Genomic DNA, 20059 nt, shown 5'->3' with positions numbered 1-20059 from the left:
ATAGAATATGGCATTATGGTCTCATTTTTAAGCTACACCAAGTTGGAATTCCATTATCACTAATTCTACTCATCAAATCCTACCTAAATAACAGAAAATTTAAAATAAAACTCAATGGGATCAGATCCACAGAGAGGAGAATCGCGGCTGAAATACCTCAAGGTTCTCTGCTATCACCCCTACTCTTCTCCATATACATGGCAGATCTCCCCAAATTGTCTCCATCTATCACCGCTCTATATGCCGATGACACAATCATCATAGCCAGATCTCTCCGTCCACATCTGGCCACAAACAAGCTGCAGAGAGCAGTCAATGAATTGAAGGATTGGTACACCAAATGGCGTATCGCGATCAACCCAGGAAAAGCTCTGCACTACTTTTCACCAGATGTAAAGCAGAACCGAATACAAGCATACAGATGTTTGGTAAAATCATCCCTTGGTACAATTCTACCAAATATCTGGGAGTTCATCTTGATAAACTCCTAAATTTCAAGACACACATAGATAGTGTCGCCACTGAAGCAAGTCAGACCATAGCACAGCTATATCCACTTTTGAATAGGAACAGCTTCCTAAGCATAAGCAACAAAATTCTCCTCTACAAATCAGTGATCAGACCGTAACTAACTTACGTCTCTCTCCAACCTGGGGACACACAGCTAAAAGAAACATTAACAGATTACAGACGATCCAGAACATGTGCCTAAGAATGGCATTTAATGCCCCGTGGTTCATCAGAAATCTCCAGTTACACCAAGAAGCCAACCTTCCAGATATCAAGACCTATGTGATAGGCATTGCAGAGAAATTCTTCACAATCACAGATAATCACCCAAATCAGCTAATTTGGCAGGCAGCAGACTACAATCCCTCAGATCACTTCAAGCATAAAAGATCGAAATCCTCCATCGCAAGAGAAAGCTGATACAGCCTACAATGCTCACAATGAGCGGGTAAATTATTACCCACAATAATCCCATCACCCACAAACTAAAATACAGATGAAGAGTCAAGGACTCAGTCCATCAACCAAAGAAGTTCATAGTTCTTGATATCACTTCTGGATTTGGCTCCCACTGATGAGACTTCAATAAAGGTCAAAACAGGTCTGGGTAGTGGTCCTTCCCATAATGCATAGCATTATACATGTCCATAAGGATATGTACATTGCATTATGGAATACTAAGGCAATTGATGTGAAGTCATTAGCCTCTGTATACAAATAGCCCAGTTGTGAAGTTACTTCATGTGCACGCTTTGTTTGCTTACTTAAAACTTGGATAAAGGATGAAACCAAGAATATAATTTCTTGACATCTTTAATTTTAAAACAAATATTAGGTCTACGCATATAACTACATTAGGAAGTTTCTTATTTCTGATAGGTTCCAACATTGTCGGATGGAGAGGGCAGTGATATCATATAACACAACAACAACTCAGTAAACAATCAAGAAACATTTAGGTTATATAATCAATATAATGAAATATTTTGGGAAAATAAAGACTTCTTTCTCAACTTTCAATATTCACAATTAACAGTCAAATTCTGCATGTTCCATTTCTGAATGAGAAATGAGCTATATTACCATTGCTGTCTCATGATTTCCTGGTTATTTCATGGTATGACTGAGCACTCTATAAGATAAAATGATGTGTGTCCATTATATTTCTCTCATTGGTCATATTCCATTATGACAAAACACATGTCTGTAATGACTAGCATTTCAAATATATGTGATAAGTAAAAAAAAATAAAATAAAAATATTTACAACATAAAACATGAAACAGACAATATTACATAAAACAAATAACTGAATTGCTCACTTATCATGGACAAGCAGAGGAATGAATGTTTCAAGCCCTGGATATTACAATTTGCCAAGAGAAAAGTTCTTCAAAACACAGCAGTTATATTGGTAAATGTTACATTATATCAAGCAATTCATAGTCTGTATTTGAGTTGTGAGTCAGCAGTTAGAATTGAAGGAGATACAGGAAGAGGGATCGATGTTAAATCAGGTGTGAGACAAGGCTGTACATTATGTCTATGAGACAGCAATGCTATGTATTCATTAATCATTAAGATATTAATCTCAGCTTTTTACTTTTTGCAGATGATATTATACTCCTAAATACAAAGGTGTGCTGCAAAGTTGTGATAATCACCATGGGGGAATTGAAGTAAAACCATGTAACTTACGCATTATTCTACATATTCCTCATAAGGTGTTATACACTTGTTACAACACTGCTGCATCATTTGCAATCCTCTGAGAAAAAAGTCTTTCCCTTGTTGCACAAACCATGCTTTTTTTTTTTTTTTATAAGTGTTTATCAGAACTTTTCAGCCTCCTCCACCTCCTCATAAATCCAGTACAAGTCTGCAGGATTCTCTGACTAAATCGAATAACTGCTGTAATAAATTTGGTATGAAGATCAGTAATAAAAAGACAAAGACAGTGAAAATAGATGAAAACATAGTGCATCCTGAATGGAGAACTTGTAGAACAAGTAAAACAATTCAGCTATTTAGGCACAATTTTTAGTGATGACAGCAAATTAACTTAGAGTTAGAATTAGCAAAGCTGATGAGTAGGAAGTCAGTTGAATAAATTTATGTGGAGTAAGAGATGGATTACTTGAAACACTAAACTAGCTGCATACAAGACAGTGTTCAACCCAATTTTAACTTATGGATCTGAGTACTGAGTAGAAATAAAACACTTGATCAAAGACTGGAAACCATAGATATGCAAGTTCTGAGAAGGATCAGGTGAGGAGTAAACAGATGGCATCAATGGCAATATCATGTTAAAAATGAGGATATTAGTAAAGAACTTGACATTGTTAGCATTCAGGAATGTATGAACAATAGTAGTATGGTCACTTAAACAAAATTGGAAAAAGAAAGATTAGTAAATCAAGCATCTTATGGCTATGTGACTGATACAGTAAGAAGTGCCTTAGTAGAAGAAATATATGATCAATCCTAGAAAACTTGAGAAATTGATTTTTTATGAAAACTGCTTTCCTACATATTGCAATGTTTATATTGTTCCACAAGTACCTAATAATAGTATTTGTATTGTTCACCAAAGTGCATTTTGTAACATTTGCTTTATTCCAAAAACTTGAGAAATTGATTTTTTATGAAAACTGCTTTCCTACATATTGCAATGTTTATATTGTTCCACAAGTTCCTAATAATAGTATTTGTATTGTTCACCAAAGTGCATTTTGTAACATTTGCTTTATTCCATTTTCACTTTGTATAACAGTACATTTGTTGTGGGTTCTTTTTAATAAACTGATGAGATAATCATCATGAAATATTTTTTATATTATTCAGTCATATAGTCATATGACTCATCGTGTGAAGCCAATCTTAAACAACCCAGTCTATCATACCATTTCTTAAACTCATTTACTGCTTGTGCTCTCACTATTCTTTCAGACAATGCATTCCATGTTCCTATTACCCTCCATGCAAAAAAAAAAAAAAACTCTTACTCTCCACTTCCATTCATAACTTCCAGGGGTAACCCCTCTACCATACGAAAGACCTCCCCAGTGTCAACACTCATAACAGTTTAAATGTCTTATTATCATATCGCTCCTCCTTCTATTGACCAAACTCTGAAGTCTGCACATCCTCACTCTCCTCATTGCTAACACTGTACAGTCTCGATATCAATTTTGTTATTTCCTTTTGCACTTTCTCCAAGGTTAATTTATCCCCTTCAAATCCTGGTGATCAAATTTTTCAAGAGTCTGGCAATGGAAATTGCCAGACTCTTGAAAAATTGTCTTACCCTTTCTTCCACTCCTTGGGCATTGGAAAATGCCCAAGGAGTGGAAGAAAGGGTAAGACAGTCCCATTGCATATTATTAATAGCTCATTAATCATATGCAATGATTAATGAGCTATCATTAATCATTGCATATGATTAATGATAGATGCATTCTGATTAGGGCTTTATACAATGGAACCACAACTCATCTATCCTTGTTGGTCAGCATCCTTCTCAGTATTGCAGCAATCGTCTGGGTTACCTTCACCACTTTTGTGATATCTTCCCTAAATTTCAAGTTTCTATCATTCATCACCCCCCCCAAGGTCCATTGCTTTCTTCACTTCCTCTATTACAGTTCCTTCAACAGAGTATGCAGCTTCCCATCAATGGATCCCAAACTTCAAGACTTTACATTTAGCTGCATTAAACTGATATCAACATTTTGCCCATTTGTCCAGCTTATTCAAATCCTTCTGAAGGCTGCCACATCGACACTGTTATTAATAACCCTTCCCAGCATCACATCATCTGCAAACAACAGAATATCTCCCTGCAGTCCATTGACTATGCCACTGATATAAAGGTTAAACAATATTTCTGCTCCTTCATTAAACAACGAAGGAGCAGAAAGTTACTCACTTGTAACTTTCTGCTCCTTCGATACTGCTCCCTTGTACACAATTCTCTGACATCAATCAGACAGCCAGTCCCTAATCCAATTTGCTAACATTATATCTAAACCCATATGCTATATTTAAATCTCAGCTTATCATGTGGCACCCTGTCAGATTCCTTTTTAAAATAAAAAAACAAATGGCTGTATATGCCTTTCCCTCATCAACTGCTGCTGTTGTTACTTTATTATAAAAGGAAGTCAGATTACTGAAACAATACCCCTTAACAAATCTATGCTAATCATCACAGATAACATTACCCTTATCCGTGCAGTGCTGTATGTGATCTGTGAATAATTTCTCCAAAATCTTGACAGAAGAAATACAAACTAGCCTATAGTTTGATGCTTCCATTTTACCACTACCTTATGCAATGGGACTGTCTTACCCTTTCTTCCACTCTCCTTGGGCTCTTTTTCCATCGCTAGACTCTTATTGAAAAGCCAAGTCAATGGAGTTGTCAACTCCTTGGCACATTCTCTTAAAACACATGGTTGAAAGGATTAAAATAATAATTAATTCTTCCAATATTTCATCTGTCAGTCATGCAGACATTGACTGATCTTCCTATCTATCCATAGTAGACCAACTTGCAGGAACTCTATAAGCTCCAGGAACTGAAAGAGGAGTGATTTGGTCTTCAGTGGAGTGAATAAAGTTAGTTAGTTTCAAGTGGGACCTGGCAAGCCTCTAACATGACATTTCAGTTACAATCAGGTTCTTGGATGCCAGGCCCAAATCCAAAACTCTTGAGCCTCTTGTTTCTTCTACTACATATTGCCTGAAACATTTGTTTCCTCAAGAATTCCAGAAATGCCATCCCTTAGTCTTACATGCTGTTTCCTCTTCCCAATTTATACTGCTGTAGTTAAAATCTCCCATAATGATCACTTGTTTTGGTACTTAGCAAACTCAACTGCCTAAATATTTCCTGCTCTTCAAACACTGTCACAAACCCATTAGTGACATTTCTCTCCAAATGCTCTGCTCTGAGAGGACCCAGCTCATCACTTATTATAATCCACACCACTACTGCATTTGCCTTTTTTATCCCACCGAAATACACTATATCCTTCTGTTTCTATTCTTGTTGGTATATCCTCTTCTGTCAACCATGTTTCACTGTCCCCCAATAATCTTTGAACCAGCTGATGCTATCATTGCCTCTAATTCATCTCCTTTATTCCTGAAACTCCTAGTATTTGTACAATGACACATCAATGAATTGTCAGTATTTCTATACCTATTATTATTCTCTTCACACTTCATTTGACTGGGGAACATATGGTACATAACACCATACATTTCTCCATCTCCTCAGTGTCTATCCCCTAATTCTCTCACTTGCCCCGAGAACAACATTCTCTCCAGATGCCTACATCCTCATTTAAATGCAGGCCATCTCTTGCATATAGCTCTCTTCTCTCCTCAAATACTCCAAGCATCCACATAATCCCAGTCCCTCGACACATTCTCATTATTATGCTATTCATAATTGATGCTTTTCTCCTCACACTACCTCTTAAATCATTTGTACCCACATTACACAGTCATCTCATCCACTCTTTCACATTTCTTAATTGCCATAGTCACCCTTTCTATTGTTCCTCCAAGGAACATTTTACACTCTGCTTATCGTTGAATCTCCATTCATTTCTTGCTTACTTGCCCCCCCCCCCCCCCAATTCCTCCTTTCTTTCCTTGCTCTTCGAGACTTTACTTGTCATCTCCTTGCATTCCCACTTACCTACCTTCAAGTCATCTCTCCATCTGATGCTCCTTAGCTCCTGCACTGTCTTGTCCCCCTCTTATCCCCTGGTACTTCTCTTCTTCTTCTATGATTCCCATAACTCTCTCTCTCATTCTCCTTCTTGTTTGTTTCACACATCAGTTAGCCTTTCCAGTCTCCTAATCTCATCTTTCGGGCTTCTGAACTCATTTTTCATACATTCCACTTCTCTCTCTCTCTCTCTCCCCCCCTCCAAACAGTCTACTCTTGCTTGACATTCACCTATTCAATTGTTACCATTCTTCTACTACATTCATTTTTACTACATTCATTATTACATTATTGTCTCTCTCTCTCTGCTGGCATTCGCTTGTTTCTGACACACCTCTATCACAGCCACTTAAATCAATGCTGATATCTGTGGTTTCAGGCTCTTTCCATTTCCTGCATTTTATGCATTCCTTGGTCTCTTCACTGCCAACATGTTAATAAAAGGCAGTGAAGGTAACTCAGAAGATTGCTGCATACTGAGAAGGATGCTGACCTGCAGAGATAAAAGAGTTATCATTCCATTGTATAAGACTCTGATCAGACCACACTTGGACTATTGTTCTCAAATTTGGTCCCCAGGATTTGAAGGGGATAAATTAATTGTGGAAAGGGTACAGAGGCAGATAACAAAGATGGTTTCAGGACTGTGCAATGTTAGTTATGAGGATCGGCTGAGGGAATGTGGACTGCAGAGTTTGGTCCCTAGCATCATCAGTTTTATTCAATAAGGTACCATAAATATGTAACCTTTTCAACCTAAGTGCATAATTTTACATTGCAGTATTAAAGTGACAATCATTATCCTTTATCAGTTATCCTTACCCACAATGCCAATTTATTTAAATCATCCTGCAGGATATCTACACCACCTTTATCAATTATTGCCCTCCCCAATTTCGCATCATCAGCTAACAACTGCATATCCTCCTCCTCCTCTAAATATTTCTCTATATTAATATACATAGTCTTGCCATAAATACTGTTACAATCCCCTCCCCCACAGAATTGCTTAAGCTCGGTTCTACTATTAAACATGTGAATGTTGGCTGTACACAGTACCACTAACAGTTTTACTAATCTGTACAGATTAACATGCAGTGAGGAGATTATGAGAACCATGTAGTTATAATAGCATTTCAGAAAGTTGGAATGCAGCCACCTGTTATTTTCAACATGCTAAAAACACTCAGGATCAGAAGGATGTTTGTGCATCAGATTATTAACCATTATAATGATACAAAGACATATCTGACCACCAAAGAACAGGTCGACCATGCTGCATTAGGATGCAATAGCTTGTGAGGGCTGTTAAAGCATGCCTCTGCCATAATCCTGTGAGAATGCAGAAAATAGCGTTGCAAGAGATGAACGTTTCACAGAGAATGATGTCATGTGTACTAACTGATGACCTGGGAGTGAGAGCCTATTGTTCTACTGGACATTTACTAACACCACAACTTATGTGGAAGAGGGTGATAAAATCAAAGACACTTCTCTGGCAGTACGTAAACAACAGACAAAGAGATATCCTCTTCACAAATGGGAAAATTTTCACCACTGAAGAGTTTTATGGCTGTCGCAATGATCAAGTATATGCCCTGAATGGTTGCACAGCATGTGCTATAGCACCCAGGATTCAGAAAGATCATCACCCCACATTAGTGATTGTTTGGTGGGGGGGTGGGATGACATATCATGGTATATTCAAGTCGTATTTCTGCAAGAAATAGGTCACTGTGCTGGAACCTGTAGTACAGCCCTGAACAACACCTAGTTTCATGGTAGGCAGTGGACCTTCCAACAAGACAGCCCCTGCACATAAGGTGAGAATCATACAACAGTGGTTAAAGGTGAATGTGCCCAACCACATATAACCATCTGATTGGCCATCTGGAAGTCCTGATCTGAATCCGTTGGAATTCAAATTGTGGTCGAAGTTTGAGAGAGTATCCTGCAAGAAATGACATCCCAGCATTGTCAACTTTGAAGCTGGATTTGGAGCAAGAAGTGGCAGCATTTCTATTGGATGTTGTGTGTGTGTGCAGCCAGTATGTAGCCTCACAGACTTTGGGTATGTATGAAGGCAAAAGAGGGACATTTCGAACATTGAGTGCACACTTTCTATATGTGTGGTTTGTGTGTGCTAAAAGCTGTAAATGATTTGCTGATGGATTAAAGGTTTATGCACTGTTTAAATTGTAACAGTATTAATGACTAGACTAGGTACAAATTAAAGAGTTGACCCTAGTGCAGAACCTTGAGACAATCCACTGGTCACTCTCATTCTCCTAGATTCCACTTCACCATATATTATTCTCTGGTGTCTGTCAGACACCCAACTTCATTTTTATTTCCATTTGCTCCAACTTTTGTAATACTTTTCCGTGTGGTATTCTCTGACATGGCTTTACAAATGATCATTTCATTTAAACCCTGAGTTATTTTTGGGATATGTGATGTAGAGAAAATTTTGTTTTGCCTATTTTGGCCATTACATTGGTACAGTGGAAATGACTCAGCAAATTTTAGTAGTGATCCTAAATACCAGATTTCATTAAATTCTGTCATGACAACAGAAGGATTACTATTTTGAATCTTTTTGCCGTGGAATTATAGCAAATCTTTCATAATCTAGTCTTTAACCCAGCAACAAGAAAAATTACTGCACTGCAGCATATGAATAAATATATGTTATACTTAGCAGTTTCTGAATTGTTTAAATATAGCATAATCTGAAATTTTGGAGTTGAATTTTCATCGTCATCATCAAATTCCTGACCTACCCTCAAAAGGATGTACAGGATAGTATACCAGTACTACATGAAAAACTTACATCATTACTAACTTCTTATCAACAAATTTCCTCCGAATCAATCTGTTATCTGTCGAGATTAACATCAGATCTTATATTTTTGTCTTCTATGGCACTTTTTATTGTATCAATCCAGCTATATCGTGATCTTCCTCTGGGTCTTTTTCTATGCAACCTAGCAGAGAACACTTGTTTAGCTAATCTTTCTTCTCCCATTCTGATTAAGTGACCATACCACCTGAAATAAGCTCTGCTAGCACATTCCTGGATGCTAACAATGTCAAGTTCTTTCCTAATATCCTCGTTTAATGTACATCCTTGTCTGACACCAGATTTAACATTTAACCATCTTCCTGTACTTCAATTCTAACTGCTGACTTACAATTCAAATAAAAGCTAAGTATTGCTTGATATAATGCCCCATTGGCACCATACAACTGTAGCACCTTGTCATATGCCTTTCCAGTGGCTGCAAAGTTGGTAATCCAACTTCTTTTTCACCAAGCTTCCCTTCCACAATCCGTATGAACCATTTCTCAAGTATACTTGCATAAATCTTACCAGATTTATGCAAGTATACTTGGGAAATACCTTTGTAATTCTCGCATTGTTTTAGTTCCCTTTTTATATATGGGTACTATGAGAACTCTACTCCAGTCATCTAGAATTCGTCCCTCTTTCCAGTCCTGAACTATCCAGTGTAGCCACTGGAAGACTTTTATACCTCAATACTTGAGCATTTCTAGTTGAATATCATGTACTTCCACTGCCTTTCCACATGCTTTTCATGCTTTTGATGGCTTTTTCTACTTCAAGTATGAATATGTATTCCTGACTGCATGCCTGGTCAGTGTTTTTTTACCACTGTGCTGTCATCACTGCTTGTTTCATTTAGCAGTTTTTCAAAGTAATTACTCCGTACTTCAAGGATATATTTTTCTCCTCTTTTCGTGTCACTTTATCATCTCTCATTCCTTTTACAGCACTCTTTCCTTATTTCTGAGCTTCTTCAACAACCTCCAGAATATCTTGCCATCTTCTTGATATTTATTTTCTATGTTCTTACCGAAGTCTTCCCATGACTTTTGTTTAGCTAGTTTTACAGTGTTTAGCTTTCTTACATTTGTCTTTGTTTCTCTAAGAGCAAAAGCTGACTTATTTGCCAGGTTTTGATATGTTTTCTTCTTTTCCTCTATTGCCTCCTTAACTTTCTGTGTCCACCATGGAGTTCTTAATTTTCTATCCTTGCAGACAACCTCACACATGCCTCTCTGGCTAAATCAATCAGTGTTTTCTTCGGGGCTTGCTACTGAATCTCCAAGGTTTGGTCTCTGTTCCTGAGTTGGATTTTCAATCGTTGATATTTCCATTCTTTTTACAAGAACTATAATGATATGTCTGACATGACAATTATCAATTGTCATGTTGTTATGACACGTTGTAATTTTGTACAACATGGTAAAAAAAAAAAAAAAAACAGTACTGAACTTTGACACCCTCTCACGTGCTATGAGACATGCCGTTCGACTGCATGCACATTAATAGAAGCACATGTTCCATTACATTTAGCTGTAGCAATGGTGTTGATGTTGGAAGAAAGAACATTTATTGTTAAGCATTATTATAGTTTATATGGAGTTGGTAGAGCAAATGTTCCTAGCCTTACATTTTTGTGAGCAGTTTGTTCGTCATTTTCATAAACATAGTTCAAGCAATAGTGTCATTATTGCTTTAATCGAGAGGTTCTGCTGCAACGTAGAGGGCATTCAGGGAGACCATGAACTGTTAACACAAATGATAATCACATCCATGTGCTGGAGCAAGTGGTGTTAGTCTACGAAATGCAGCTGACGCCGAACAGCGAGAAAACTTTGGATACTGAGATGGTCACTACAGAGAATCTTTAAGGAGCTGAGTGCCTTTTTTTATGTCATTCAGGTGGGTCAGTGTTTAACAACAATGGATTACACTGCACAGCAGGAATACTGTGATTGCATGTTGGCCAATGTCTATGAAGTGTCCTTCCTCCGTAATGTCTGGTTCTTGGACAAAGTACATTTCTATGTAAGTGGTTATGTAAACAGAGGAACCTACAGGTTTCTTGAGACCTGAATTAATCCAAAAGAAACCTTTTTCACAGTGAGAATGCTGGAAACTGCATGTTGAGCTGTTTCTGGCCATGGCATAATTAGATCCTACTTCATTGAAGAGGATGGTATAACCGTGACCTTGAATTACAATTACAAACACTACATTGAGAATGTGTTGGTTACATTCACCCAGGATTTACATAGGATATGTCTTGCAAAAAACATTCCATTTCATGGATGTTTTATCAGAAAACTTCCTCAGGAGCTCATTTCAAAGTTTTCAGAATTCCTGTACCCTTCACATTCTCCTGATTTCATATCGCTTGATACTTTCATTTGGGATATGTTGAAGGAATGGGTATTTCACCATTACCTGCCTTCAAACCTTGATAAACTAAGGGATAAAATTATATGATATGTCCAGAAGATGTCCTAACCCTTATTCACCAAGATGACAGAGAACTTTCTCATTCACTACTAAACCTGTCTTAAAAGACGAGGTGCCTATTTCAAGCACTTAATCTACCATCGTTAATGCTTTATTCTACCAAGATTCCATCAATAGTTGTGGATGTATATATCATCATGTGTAAACATATATTTCATTGTTAATAAACCTGTTTACTCCATAACATACATCGTTGTAGTTATTCATTACTTCTTTTTTTTGCATCATACTGTAGTTGCAAAATTAGGCACTTTTGCTACTATGAATGGTTTGATTGAAACCAAAATCCAAAATTGAACTACCCAATTTTAACGGAGATCTTAAATCCCTAAGAACTAGGGGGGTGAAGATTGTAAGTCTCCTGCCATGCCCATTGTAGAGGTAGACTGAGAAGGAGGGTTGATAGAATGGTGGCCATGAGGTAGGAGATTGTATAAGTTGTTTATTAGCACCGCTGAAAGACAAATCATTTTTTCATAAATTAATTAATAATAATAATGATAATAATATTTTAATTCATTAGTTTTTCGTTTTATATGGGTGTGTGGTTGACTGATTAATTTAGTTTTGAGTAAACCTTGTGTTTTGTTTAAATTCGATATTGCTGGTATGGAACCAGTGCATGGCAGAACAGTGAACTAAGCCAAGATGTCCTGTTGGGTAAATTAAATTTGCTTGATTTTGTTCAGTGCAGTGCAGTGTGTGTGAGAGTGAGTGATACATTTGATGTGAAAGTTGAAGGATTTATAGAAAGAGAATGAAACTGGTGAGCATATGTGTAGTAAATATTTTGAGAGTAAGTGCTAGTTGGAGGGAGAGATCGAAGCACATCTTAGTAGAGTAGATGGTAATGACACCAAACTGGAAAATGTTAATGTCAGAATTAACGTTGAATGTGTAGTGGTGGAAGTTCAGTAGAATGCAGTAAACCTCAGTAAGAAATAGCATGCTTACATATTATCCTTCAGGACAAAGTGTAGAATTCGATACAGAAATGTCAAGAGATTAGCAATGTGAGATGAGAAACAAGCTGGAGGTCTGAGGTAAGAGCCAAGATCATATGAAGAAATGAGAGAAACAAGGTAAGGAGAGAATTTTGTATGGAGATTCTGTGACCAGAGGAGTATTTAATAAGACCATAACAAAATATCATTTCTCTGGTGCAAAAATTAATAATATTAGTGATACTATTAGGATGTATGAAGGTTAAGGTAAAAAAAAAATTGTCTTGATTGGCAGAGATGATCTTGAGAGGTAAAACATATGATGGAGGAGGCAGAGGCATAGCTAGGGAGGAGCAGAGGGTCTGCCCTGGGTGGCACTTTGAACCTTTTTTGAACTTTTGCAGTTAATTCTAAAATACAGTCTCGAGAACTCATTTCCAAATATTGTAATACTAATACTACTGCAAATTTTCCTCACAATTGCTGTAAGTGTTGCTAGTTGTGAGAGGAGTTTTTCTAAATTAAAATCGATTATGAATTACCTACATTACTATGAAATAGACTTTGAAAATGTCATCGATTTTGCTAAAAGAAAAACAAGAAAAATAACATTTTAGATTGTTGAAATTAAGGTTTTACTTCAAAAATAAACATAGTGTTTTAATTTATTTCCCTATACTTGGTTTGACTTTTTTGTAGTATTTTTGGTATATTGAGAGGGGCGGCAAACTCAGGGACTGCCCCGGGCAGCAAAAGCTCTAACTACACCACTAGAAGGAGGGTATCAATAGCAAATGAATTAGTATGCACATTGTGCAGAAGGAATGATGCAGGGTTTGCAGACTATTTATTATACTAATGCCAGAAGTATTGAGAACAAGAGAGAGGAGTTTTTATTATTGGTTAATGCAACCACAGCAAAAATTATAGGTATTGTGAGACCTGGCTAACAACAGATATATAGTTACATGGATAGAATGTGACTGTTTAGTATTTTTCATGGAGGATAGAGAAGATAGGATTGGGCGAGGAGTACTGCTGATGATAGCAGATGAATTACAGCTAAAAAGAATGAGAGGCAGTTGGCCATTCTTTTGAGGCAGTCTGTTGTGAGATTGAGGCCATTAAACTGAAATATATGGTTGTTGCTGCTACTGGGCAGGAGGTCCCAGGGATTATGTCGAAGATATGAATCAGCAAATTACTACAATGAGTGCAGGTTCAAGTAATTATTAAGAGAGACATCAACTAAGGAAGGAAATGGAATTTATATACCTACTAAGAGATAATTACTTGAAGGCAGCATGTGATAAACAGAACACAGGTATGAGAGCATTGGATCTGGTCATAGGATCAGAAGAGCTATTCATAACTAAGGTGACCACATTGCCTCTGATTGGGAAGAGTGATCATGCAGTTCTTGACTTGGGAGGTTGCAAAACAAAGGGTATTTCTATCAAGAAGGGGTATATATGTGAACTACAAAGCAGGTGATTACAGCAAGCTTAGGAGGAAGCCTGAAGTTGTGCCATGCCATAAAAACCTGCATGGGAGATAGTTAAGGGACACGAGGGTACAATATCAGATTGTATATCTTAGGTCATGAGGGTTAATCAAGTAGATGTCAGATGGAGGAATAGTATCATCTAGTCATGACTTATTTTTAATGGTATTAAGAACACTAAACAGTTTTATCAAAAGATGTTTTATTAACTGCTTATATTTCTCTGAATTTCAAATCAGCATCATCATCATCAGAGCATAACACAGCTAGTATATGTGACAGTGAGTAAGTGAAACAATACAACTGTAATGGACAAAAGATTTGAAGTCCTATTCTGACATCCTCTAATGTTGTTAAAAAAAAAAAAAAAACCTTACAGCTATGTGGGAGTTGCTCTTATGATAACAGTCTCCCACATTTTTGGCAAATTAATGCAACCATATTTGTTTAGGTTAGGAGAATTCTTCAAAGCCATGGCTGACTCAAAAAATAATCTTTCAGATCTGTAATGCTAAATAGCACATTTGTTTTCTTCAATCTAATCCTGTGTGAAGGAGTGTCCGACGCATGGTCTGCTAGTCTTGACTTGCCATAGTAATAGTAGCGAATATATATATATATATATGTGTGTGTGTGTGTTTTTTCAGGAGGATATTAACTGATCTTCCTGTTTGACCATAGTAGGCCAAGTCACAGGGAACGTCATACACTCCAGGATGTGCTAGAAGGTGAAGTTTATCCTTAGGTGAGCTTTTTTTTACAACATTGGAGGGCACCAAAATAGGACTTGTGAAATTTTGTCATTACAATTGTATTGTTTCACTTACTGTCTCGTATATTAGCTGTATTGTGCTCTGATGATGCTGATTCGGAATTCGGTGAAATATAAGCAGTTAATAAAAACATCTTGTGATAAAATTGTTTGGTGTTGTTAACACCCTTAAAAATAAGTCATGAATAACCGTCAACACCTAACTTATCTGGTAGAGTATCGTTTAGTGAGAGCTACGAAAAAAGAAAGTGGGGTTGAGGGTATATAAGTAGAAAGATGACCTTTGAACTCACGAGTAGTACAAAGATCAGGCAAAAAAGGTGACCTGCATAGTAAGGAAGGCAAAATCAGATATTATGAGAAGAAACTAGCTGAGCAGACCAAAAGAAATCCCAAAGAGTTCTTTCTTTATGTGGCAAGTAACAGGCAGAATGATGATGAAGGATAACTTTAATGAGTGCTGATGGTACAAGGTGACAGAAGCAGATAAAATAGTTGAGTTACAGCATGACCACTTTGCAAGAGTATATCATCCAGTTGGAGATTGTATATTGCACAATTTCAGTGTAAATACAGCTGTTGGATTAGATAGGATATTAGCTCGCATTTTACAAGAATGTGCAAGAAAACTGCCAGTGCCTCTGACAAGGCTCTTTAATTTAAGTCTCAGCTCAGGCAGAGGCCCAAGTGAGTGGAAAGAAGACAAAATAATCCCTTTACATAAAGGAGTTTCTAAGACTGCAGTAGGAAATTATAGACTAACCAGTATCTCAGGAGTGATGGTGGTAAAAGTACTGGAAAAGTTGGTCAAATAGTGAATTCAGGAATGGGTGGATAAGAACATGATACTCTATGAGGGATGTTCTGGCTTAGTGATTTACTAATTTTTTTTACAATAGAGTGACAGCTGTGGATAAAGGGAATGGCTGCACTTTTGCAAAGGCATTTGACAGAATATCACATTTAGCTGTTATACAAATTAGAACAAATAGGAATGGATATGATGCTGGTTATGTGGATATGAGGGTGACTGCTGGATAAATACCAAAAAAGTGATACATTGAAGAGCAGAATCCACAAAAATGCAAGTGACTAGTTGTGTGCTGCTAGGTTCTGTGCTATAGCCATTACTGTTTAATTTGTGCATAAGTATTAGGAAGCAATCTGAAATATTCAGTTGTTTGCTGATGATGCAAAATTGGCTAAGAGTAATAGTTAATCAAGGCGATGTGGAGATCTTGCAGGATGATTTAAATAGGCTGTCAGGATGGGTAAAATATAATGTATTAGTTTAATGTGGAGAAATGTAACATTATGCATTTTGGGATAAGCAAATATGAGCTTTGTACCACATTGATGGAACTGTACTTCAGGAAATGATGAAGATTTGGGAAGCAGGGGGGGTAGTAGATAGAGAGTTGGAGTTTTGAGGACATATTGCTAAGTTGCATGATAGCTTATAGGATTATTTGACTATTGAAGAATTCTCTAACAAGTGGAGTTAAGGAAGTCATTATTCCTCCTTATATGGCCTTGATATACTTATATATGGATTACTATGCTCAGGTCTGGTCACTTGGATTTCTTTGTGATGAAGTAGTGGAGAGGATTCAGAAGTGAGTGACCAAGATGGTAAGTGGTCTGTGAATTCTCCCTGTGAGGATAGATTGGGGGGATTGTAGAAGTTTGCTGATAGGTGAAAAACCTTGCTGTGGATCTTGAAATGTGATAAAGTTGATTCTCAGTTATAGCAAATTCACTGAGTATAACAAATGACTGAAAAGTCTCATCCAAAGATTATTAGGTATAGTACTGGGAAAATAGTTGTAAGGCAGAATGGAGATTATGTTTATGGCCTGTAAATGTATTTTGTTAAATGTTTGATTTAACAACATGAGTATACAGTGTACAGAACTTTTGAAATGATTCTTGTGTAAATGAAATGATTCTTGTGTTGTATAGGCAGCAAAAGTAAAGGAAGAAGAAATAATCTTTTGATATATATAGTTATTATTATTTTTTTTAAAGAGCTATAGGTTTGAGTTGTTTCCCAACAACTCAAACCTGTAGCTTGTAAGAAAATAGTTTGTAAGGCAGAATGGAGATTATGTTTATGGCCTGTAAATGTATTTTGTTAAATGTTTGATTTAACAACATGAGTACAGTGTACAGAACTTTTGAAATGATTCTCGTGTTGTATAGGCAGCAAAAGTAAAGGAAGAAGAAATAATCTTTTGATATGTATAGTTATTATTATTTTTTTTAAAGAGCTATAGGTTTGAGTTGTTGGGAAACAGTTAATAAAGAAGGCTATGCCAAGGAATAGAGGCAGTTGGAATGAAAGAAGAGAAAAGCAGATTTGATGGGTATGAAGTTGGATTTTAAAAGGAAGTTGTGCAGCAGTTGCTAGTGTTTTAATTGGTGAATAGTGGAGGAATGGTTGCTGATTCACTGGAGCAGCATCTATGCATCATGTAGTCATAAGACTGAAACAGATCATTTGTGAGAAAGTGGATGACATGAACCCCCTGAGAGAATCATTAATCATCCAAACCACCATTTCCTGCATCATCAAAAGTTTGTAGAGGTCCTTTGTGCACTGCCAAAAACATGAGATTGGTAAAGTTAACCAGATTTGAGAATTGTGCAGAGTTAGCAGCTGGGTGTGTGAAAACTAGTGTCTTGAGCAAAAAGGTTGCTAAATTTTTTGAGGCTGAGGAAGATTAGTGTGATATGTTTGTGCAGAAAAGACTATAAATTGTCTAAGGTTGGAGAACTGATCTTATCTGACGATTTTTGTATTATCATATAAGGTGAGGTGTGAGATGATCCATTTTGTGTGTGGGGGGGGAGAAGCAGGGCTGTGTTTTGGTAGCAGAATTGAAAGTGATGAGGTTATTCTCTTACTGAAAATGGCATGAAGATCTTTGCATTTCTTTGTGGGTGTTACAACATTTATCAAGTAGGACTGTGTGTACTGTTGTCAGCAAAACTATCAGTAGGGATTATTGGTTAGTGAGTGTAGATCATTTAAGTCTAAGAGAAAGATTAATAGAGTCCTGGGACATTTCTACATTGGCTGAAAAGTCTGAAGAGAGCATGCATAGTTCTTAACCAGTGGAAAAACCAACTCTCTGTATACTTAGTGTGCCAGTTTGACCAAAGTATGGCAATTTGTTGAGCAGACCTCAATTCCAGACCCATCAAATTCTTTGGCCTTATATAATAAAAGCGATACTAATTACTTTGTTTGACTGTGAAAGAGTTGTTGAATGCAAGGAGAAAGTCATTAATCAAAGTTTCTATGGAGAAGTTTGATGAAAAATGTCAAACTATCAATGTAACTTGGAAAGTTTTGAAAGTAAATTTTTTTATCAAAACACTATTCAAATATTGCAGCCTATGTTGTAATTTGACACAGTTCAGATGATTTTTTTACTCTCTCTCTCTCTCTCTCACGCACAAAGATAAAAAACTTAAGTCATTTCTGAATGCACGATATTAGAAATTATTAAAAAAAAATCCAGCAAGTTAATATGTAACAGTTTTTTGGAACCAAACTACATTGTTTTTCATTGAAATAAGTAGCTCATTTTAAGAAAATTGCAATATTCACTTCATTTTAAGAAAGCACCACATGAAACCTAATGATACCAAAAGTTATGGCAGCAACTAAGTACTATAGAATCACTGACTACTCTAATTACAGTAATCATTACAGGCTAGATTCAACTTGCTGCAATGCTAGTTCCAGAATTAAATATTGTGGATCTTGAATTTTTATGCAACAGAACACAGATTACAAAATATGAAGTGCCAAATCTATTTAATGAAAAAATGGGTCATTTTGTGTGTAGGCAAAAAATGGCCAAAAATATTTTTTTCTTCCTCTTCACCTCCTCTGCTGATGACTTTACAAATGTATTGTTCAACTATTTCAGTGAAATTTGAAATGTAGTAAACTCCTGTATTGTTTAGTCTTTTATGTGAATTTCAGCATAAATGAACCACAATAGAGGGAAATGTGTAGAAGTGGATATTCCCCTCCTTTTGGGGATGGGTGGGAGATGATAAATAAAATGCCTTATACATTTCTATGAAATACTCCTTCAGCTGTTTTTGACCAGTTATTCCATTACTCATCATCTGAAATAAAAGAAAAAAATTATATAACTTGATGAATTGGAATTTAAGACATGATAATTAGTTAAACATAATAATTTACTTAGTAAAATCCATATTGTGTTTAACAAAAAAAAATTATATCTCATAAAAACCATCTTGTATATTAAAAAAGAAATGCAAATAGCCAGTTGTTGAGAAAATAGGAGATTAACTGCAATTTAAAAATGGTTACTTGGCTGATATTATTGTTGAATTTTAGCATCATGATAGCAGTCCCAGCACATAATTTGTTGTGCCATACAACACAGTAACTGGACTTTTATATTTGTATGTGCTTAAATCAATAATTTAATTAAAATGACAATTTCTTATTTAAATTTAGGATTCCGAAACTGAAAGTCCGTGTGATATCAACGACTATTTACGGGATTCTGCTGGAGAGACTTTGGCTGAATTTGAATGCCGAGAGCATGAACTTTTTTTTGTGGAAGCAGTATTGGGGTCTGGGGATCAGAGTAATGAGGTATAGTAAATCAGAATATATTTTATAAATATTTTTTTCATAACAAACACTTTTTTAAAAATAATATATTTAAGATTTTATGAAACTTTTATATAAAAGTAGAAAGGACAAAAATGGTAAGAAATGTTTATTTTCCTTGGAAAGATTTTAACCTATGCACAAAAATTGATCCCATTTTCATAGTTAACACCTAGTAACAAAACTTTTAAACAAAGACACACACACAAAATTTTTTGAGAAGAGCTAATCTTTCTAATGAATTAGCAAGACAGTGTTTATTTGAAGAACAAAAAAAGAAGTAACTGAAGTGAAAGAAGGGAATAAAAATTCTGACTGCCTTCCTCACATAAAACTCCATGGCAGACCAGGCAACCAGAATTTTTATTACCCCAAATTATAATTAATTTCATTTACCAGCTTAAGCCTCTTACACTTTCTCAAAAACAGTTTTTCATTTTGCAGAACAATTGAACCAAAAGAATTCACCATTAATAGGCATAATATACTGTCCTTTATAGCCTTAGCTGCTTCAGCTGTAATTCTGAACAGTCAACTAGCCTTTTTATTATGCTTAATAGTGCTTGT

The 20059-nt window shown here is 36.2% G+C and overlaps 1 protein-coding gene across 1 annotated transcript in view; it reads left to right on the top strand.

Annotated features, from left to right (window-relative positions):
* Positions 1-20059, top strand: part of LOC150093146 (uncharacterized) — a 339961-nt gene that overhangs the window by 50539 nt on the left and 269363 nt on the right. The window contains exon 5 of the mRNA XM_090414162.1: positions 19334-19474. Within this exon, the coding sequence (XP_090270288.1) occupies positions 19334-19474 (141 nt within the window). The remainder of the gene's footprint in view (positions 1-19333; positions 19475-20059) is intronic.

This window comes from Typopeltis vanoorti, chromosome 24 (assembly GCF_054136105.1).
Source record: "Typopeltis vanoorti isolate ZY-2024b chromosome 24, IOZ_Tvanoo_1.0, whole genome shotgun sequence".
Taxonomy (NCBI): Eukaryota; Metazoa; Arthropoda; class Arachnida; order Uropygi; family Thelyphonidae; genus Typopeltis; species Typopeltis vanoorti.
This window is presented reverse-complemented; position numbering and strand designations above follow the sequence as displayed.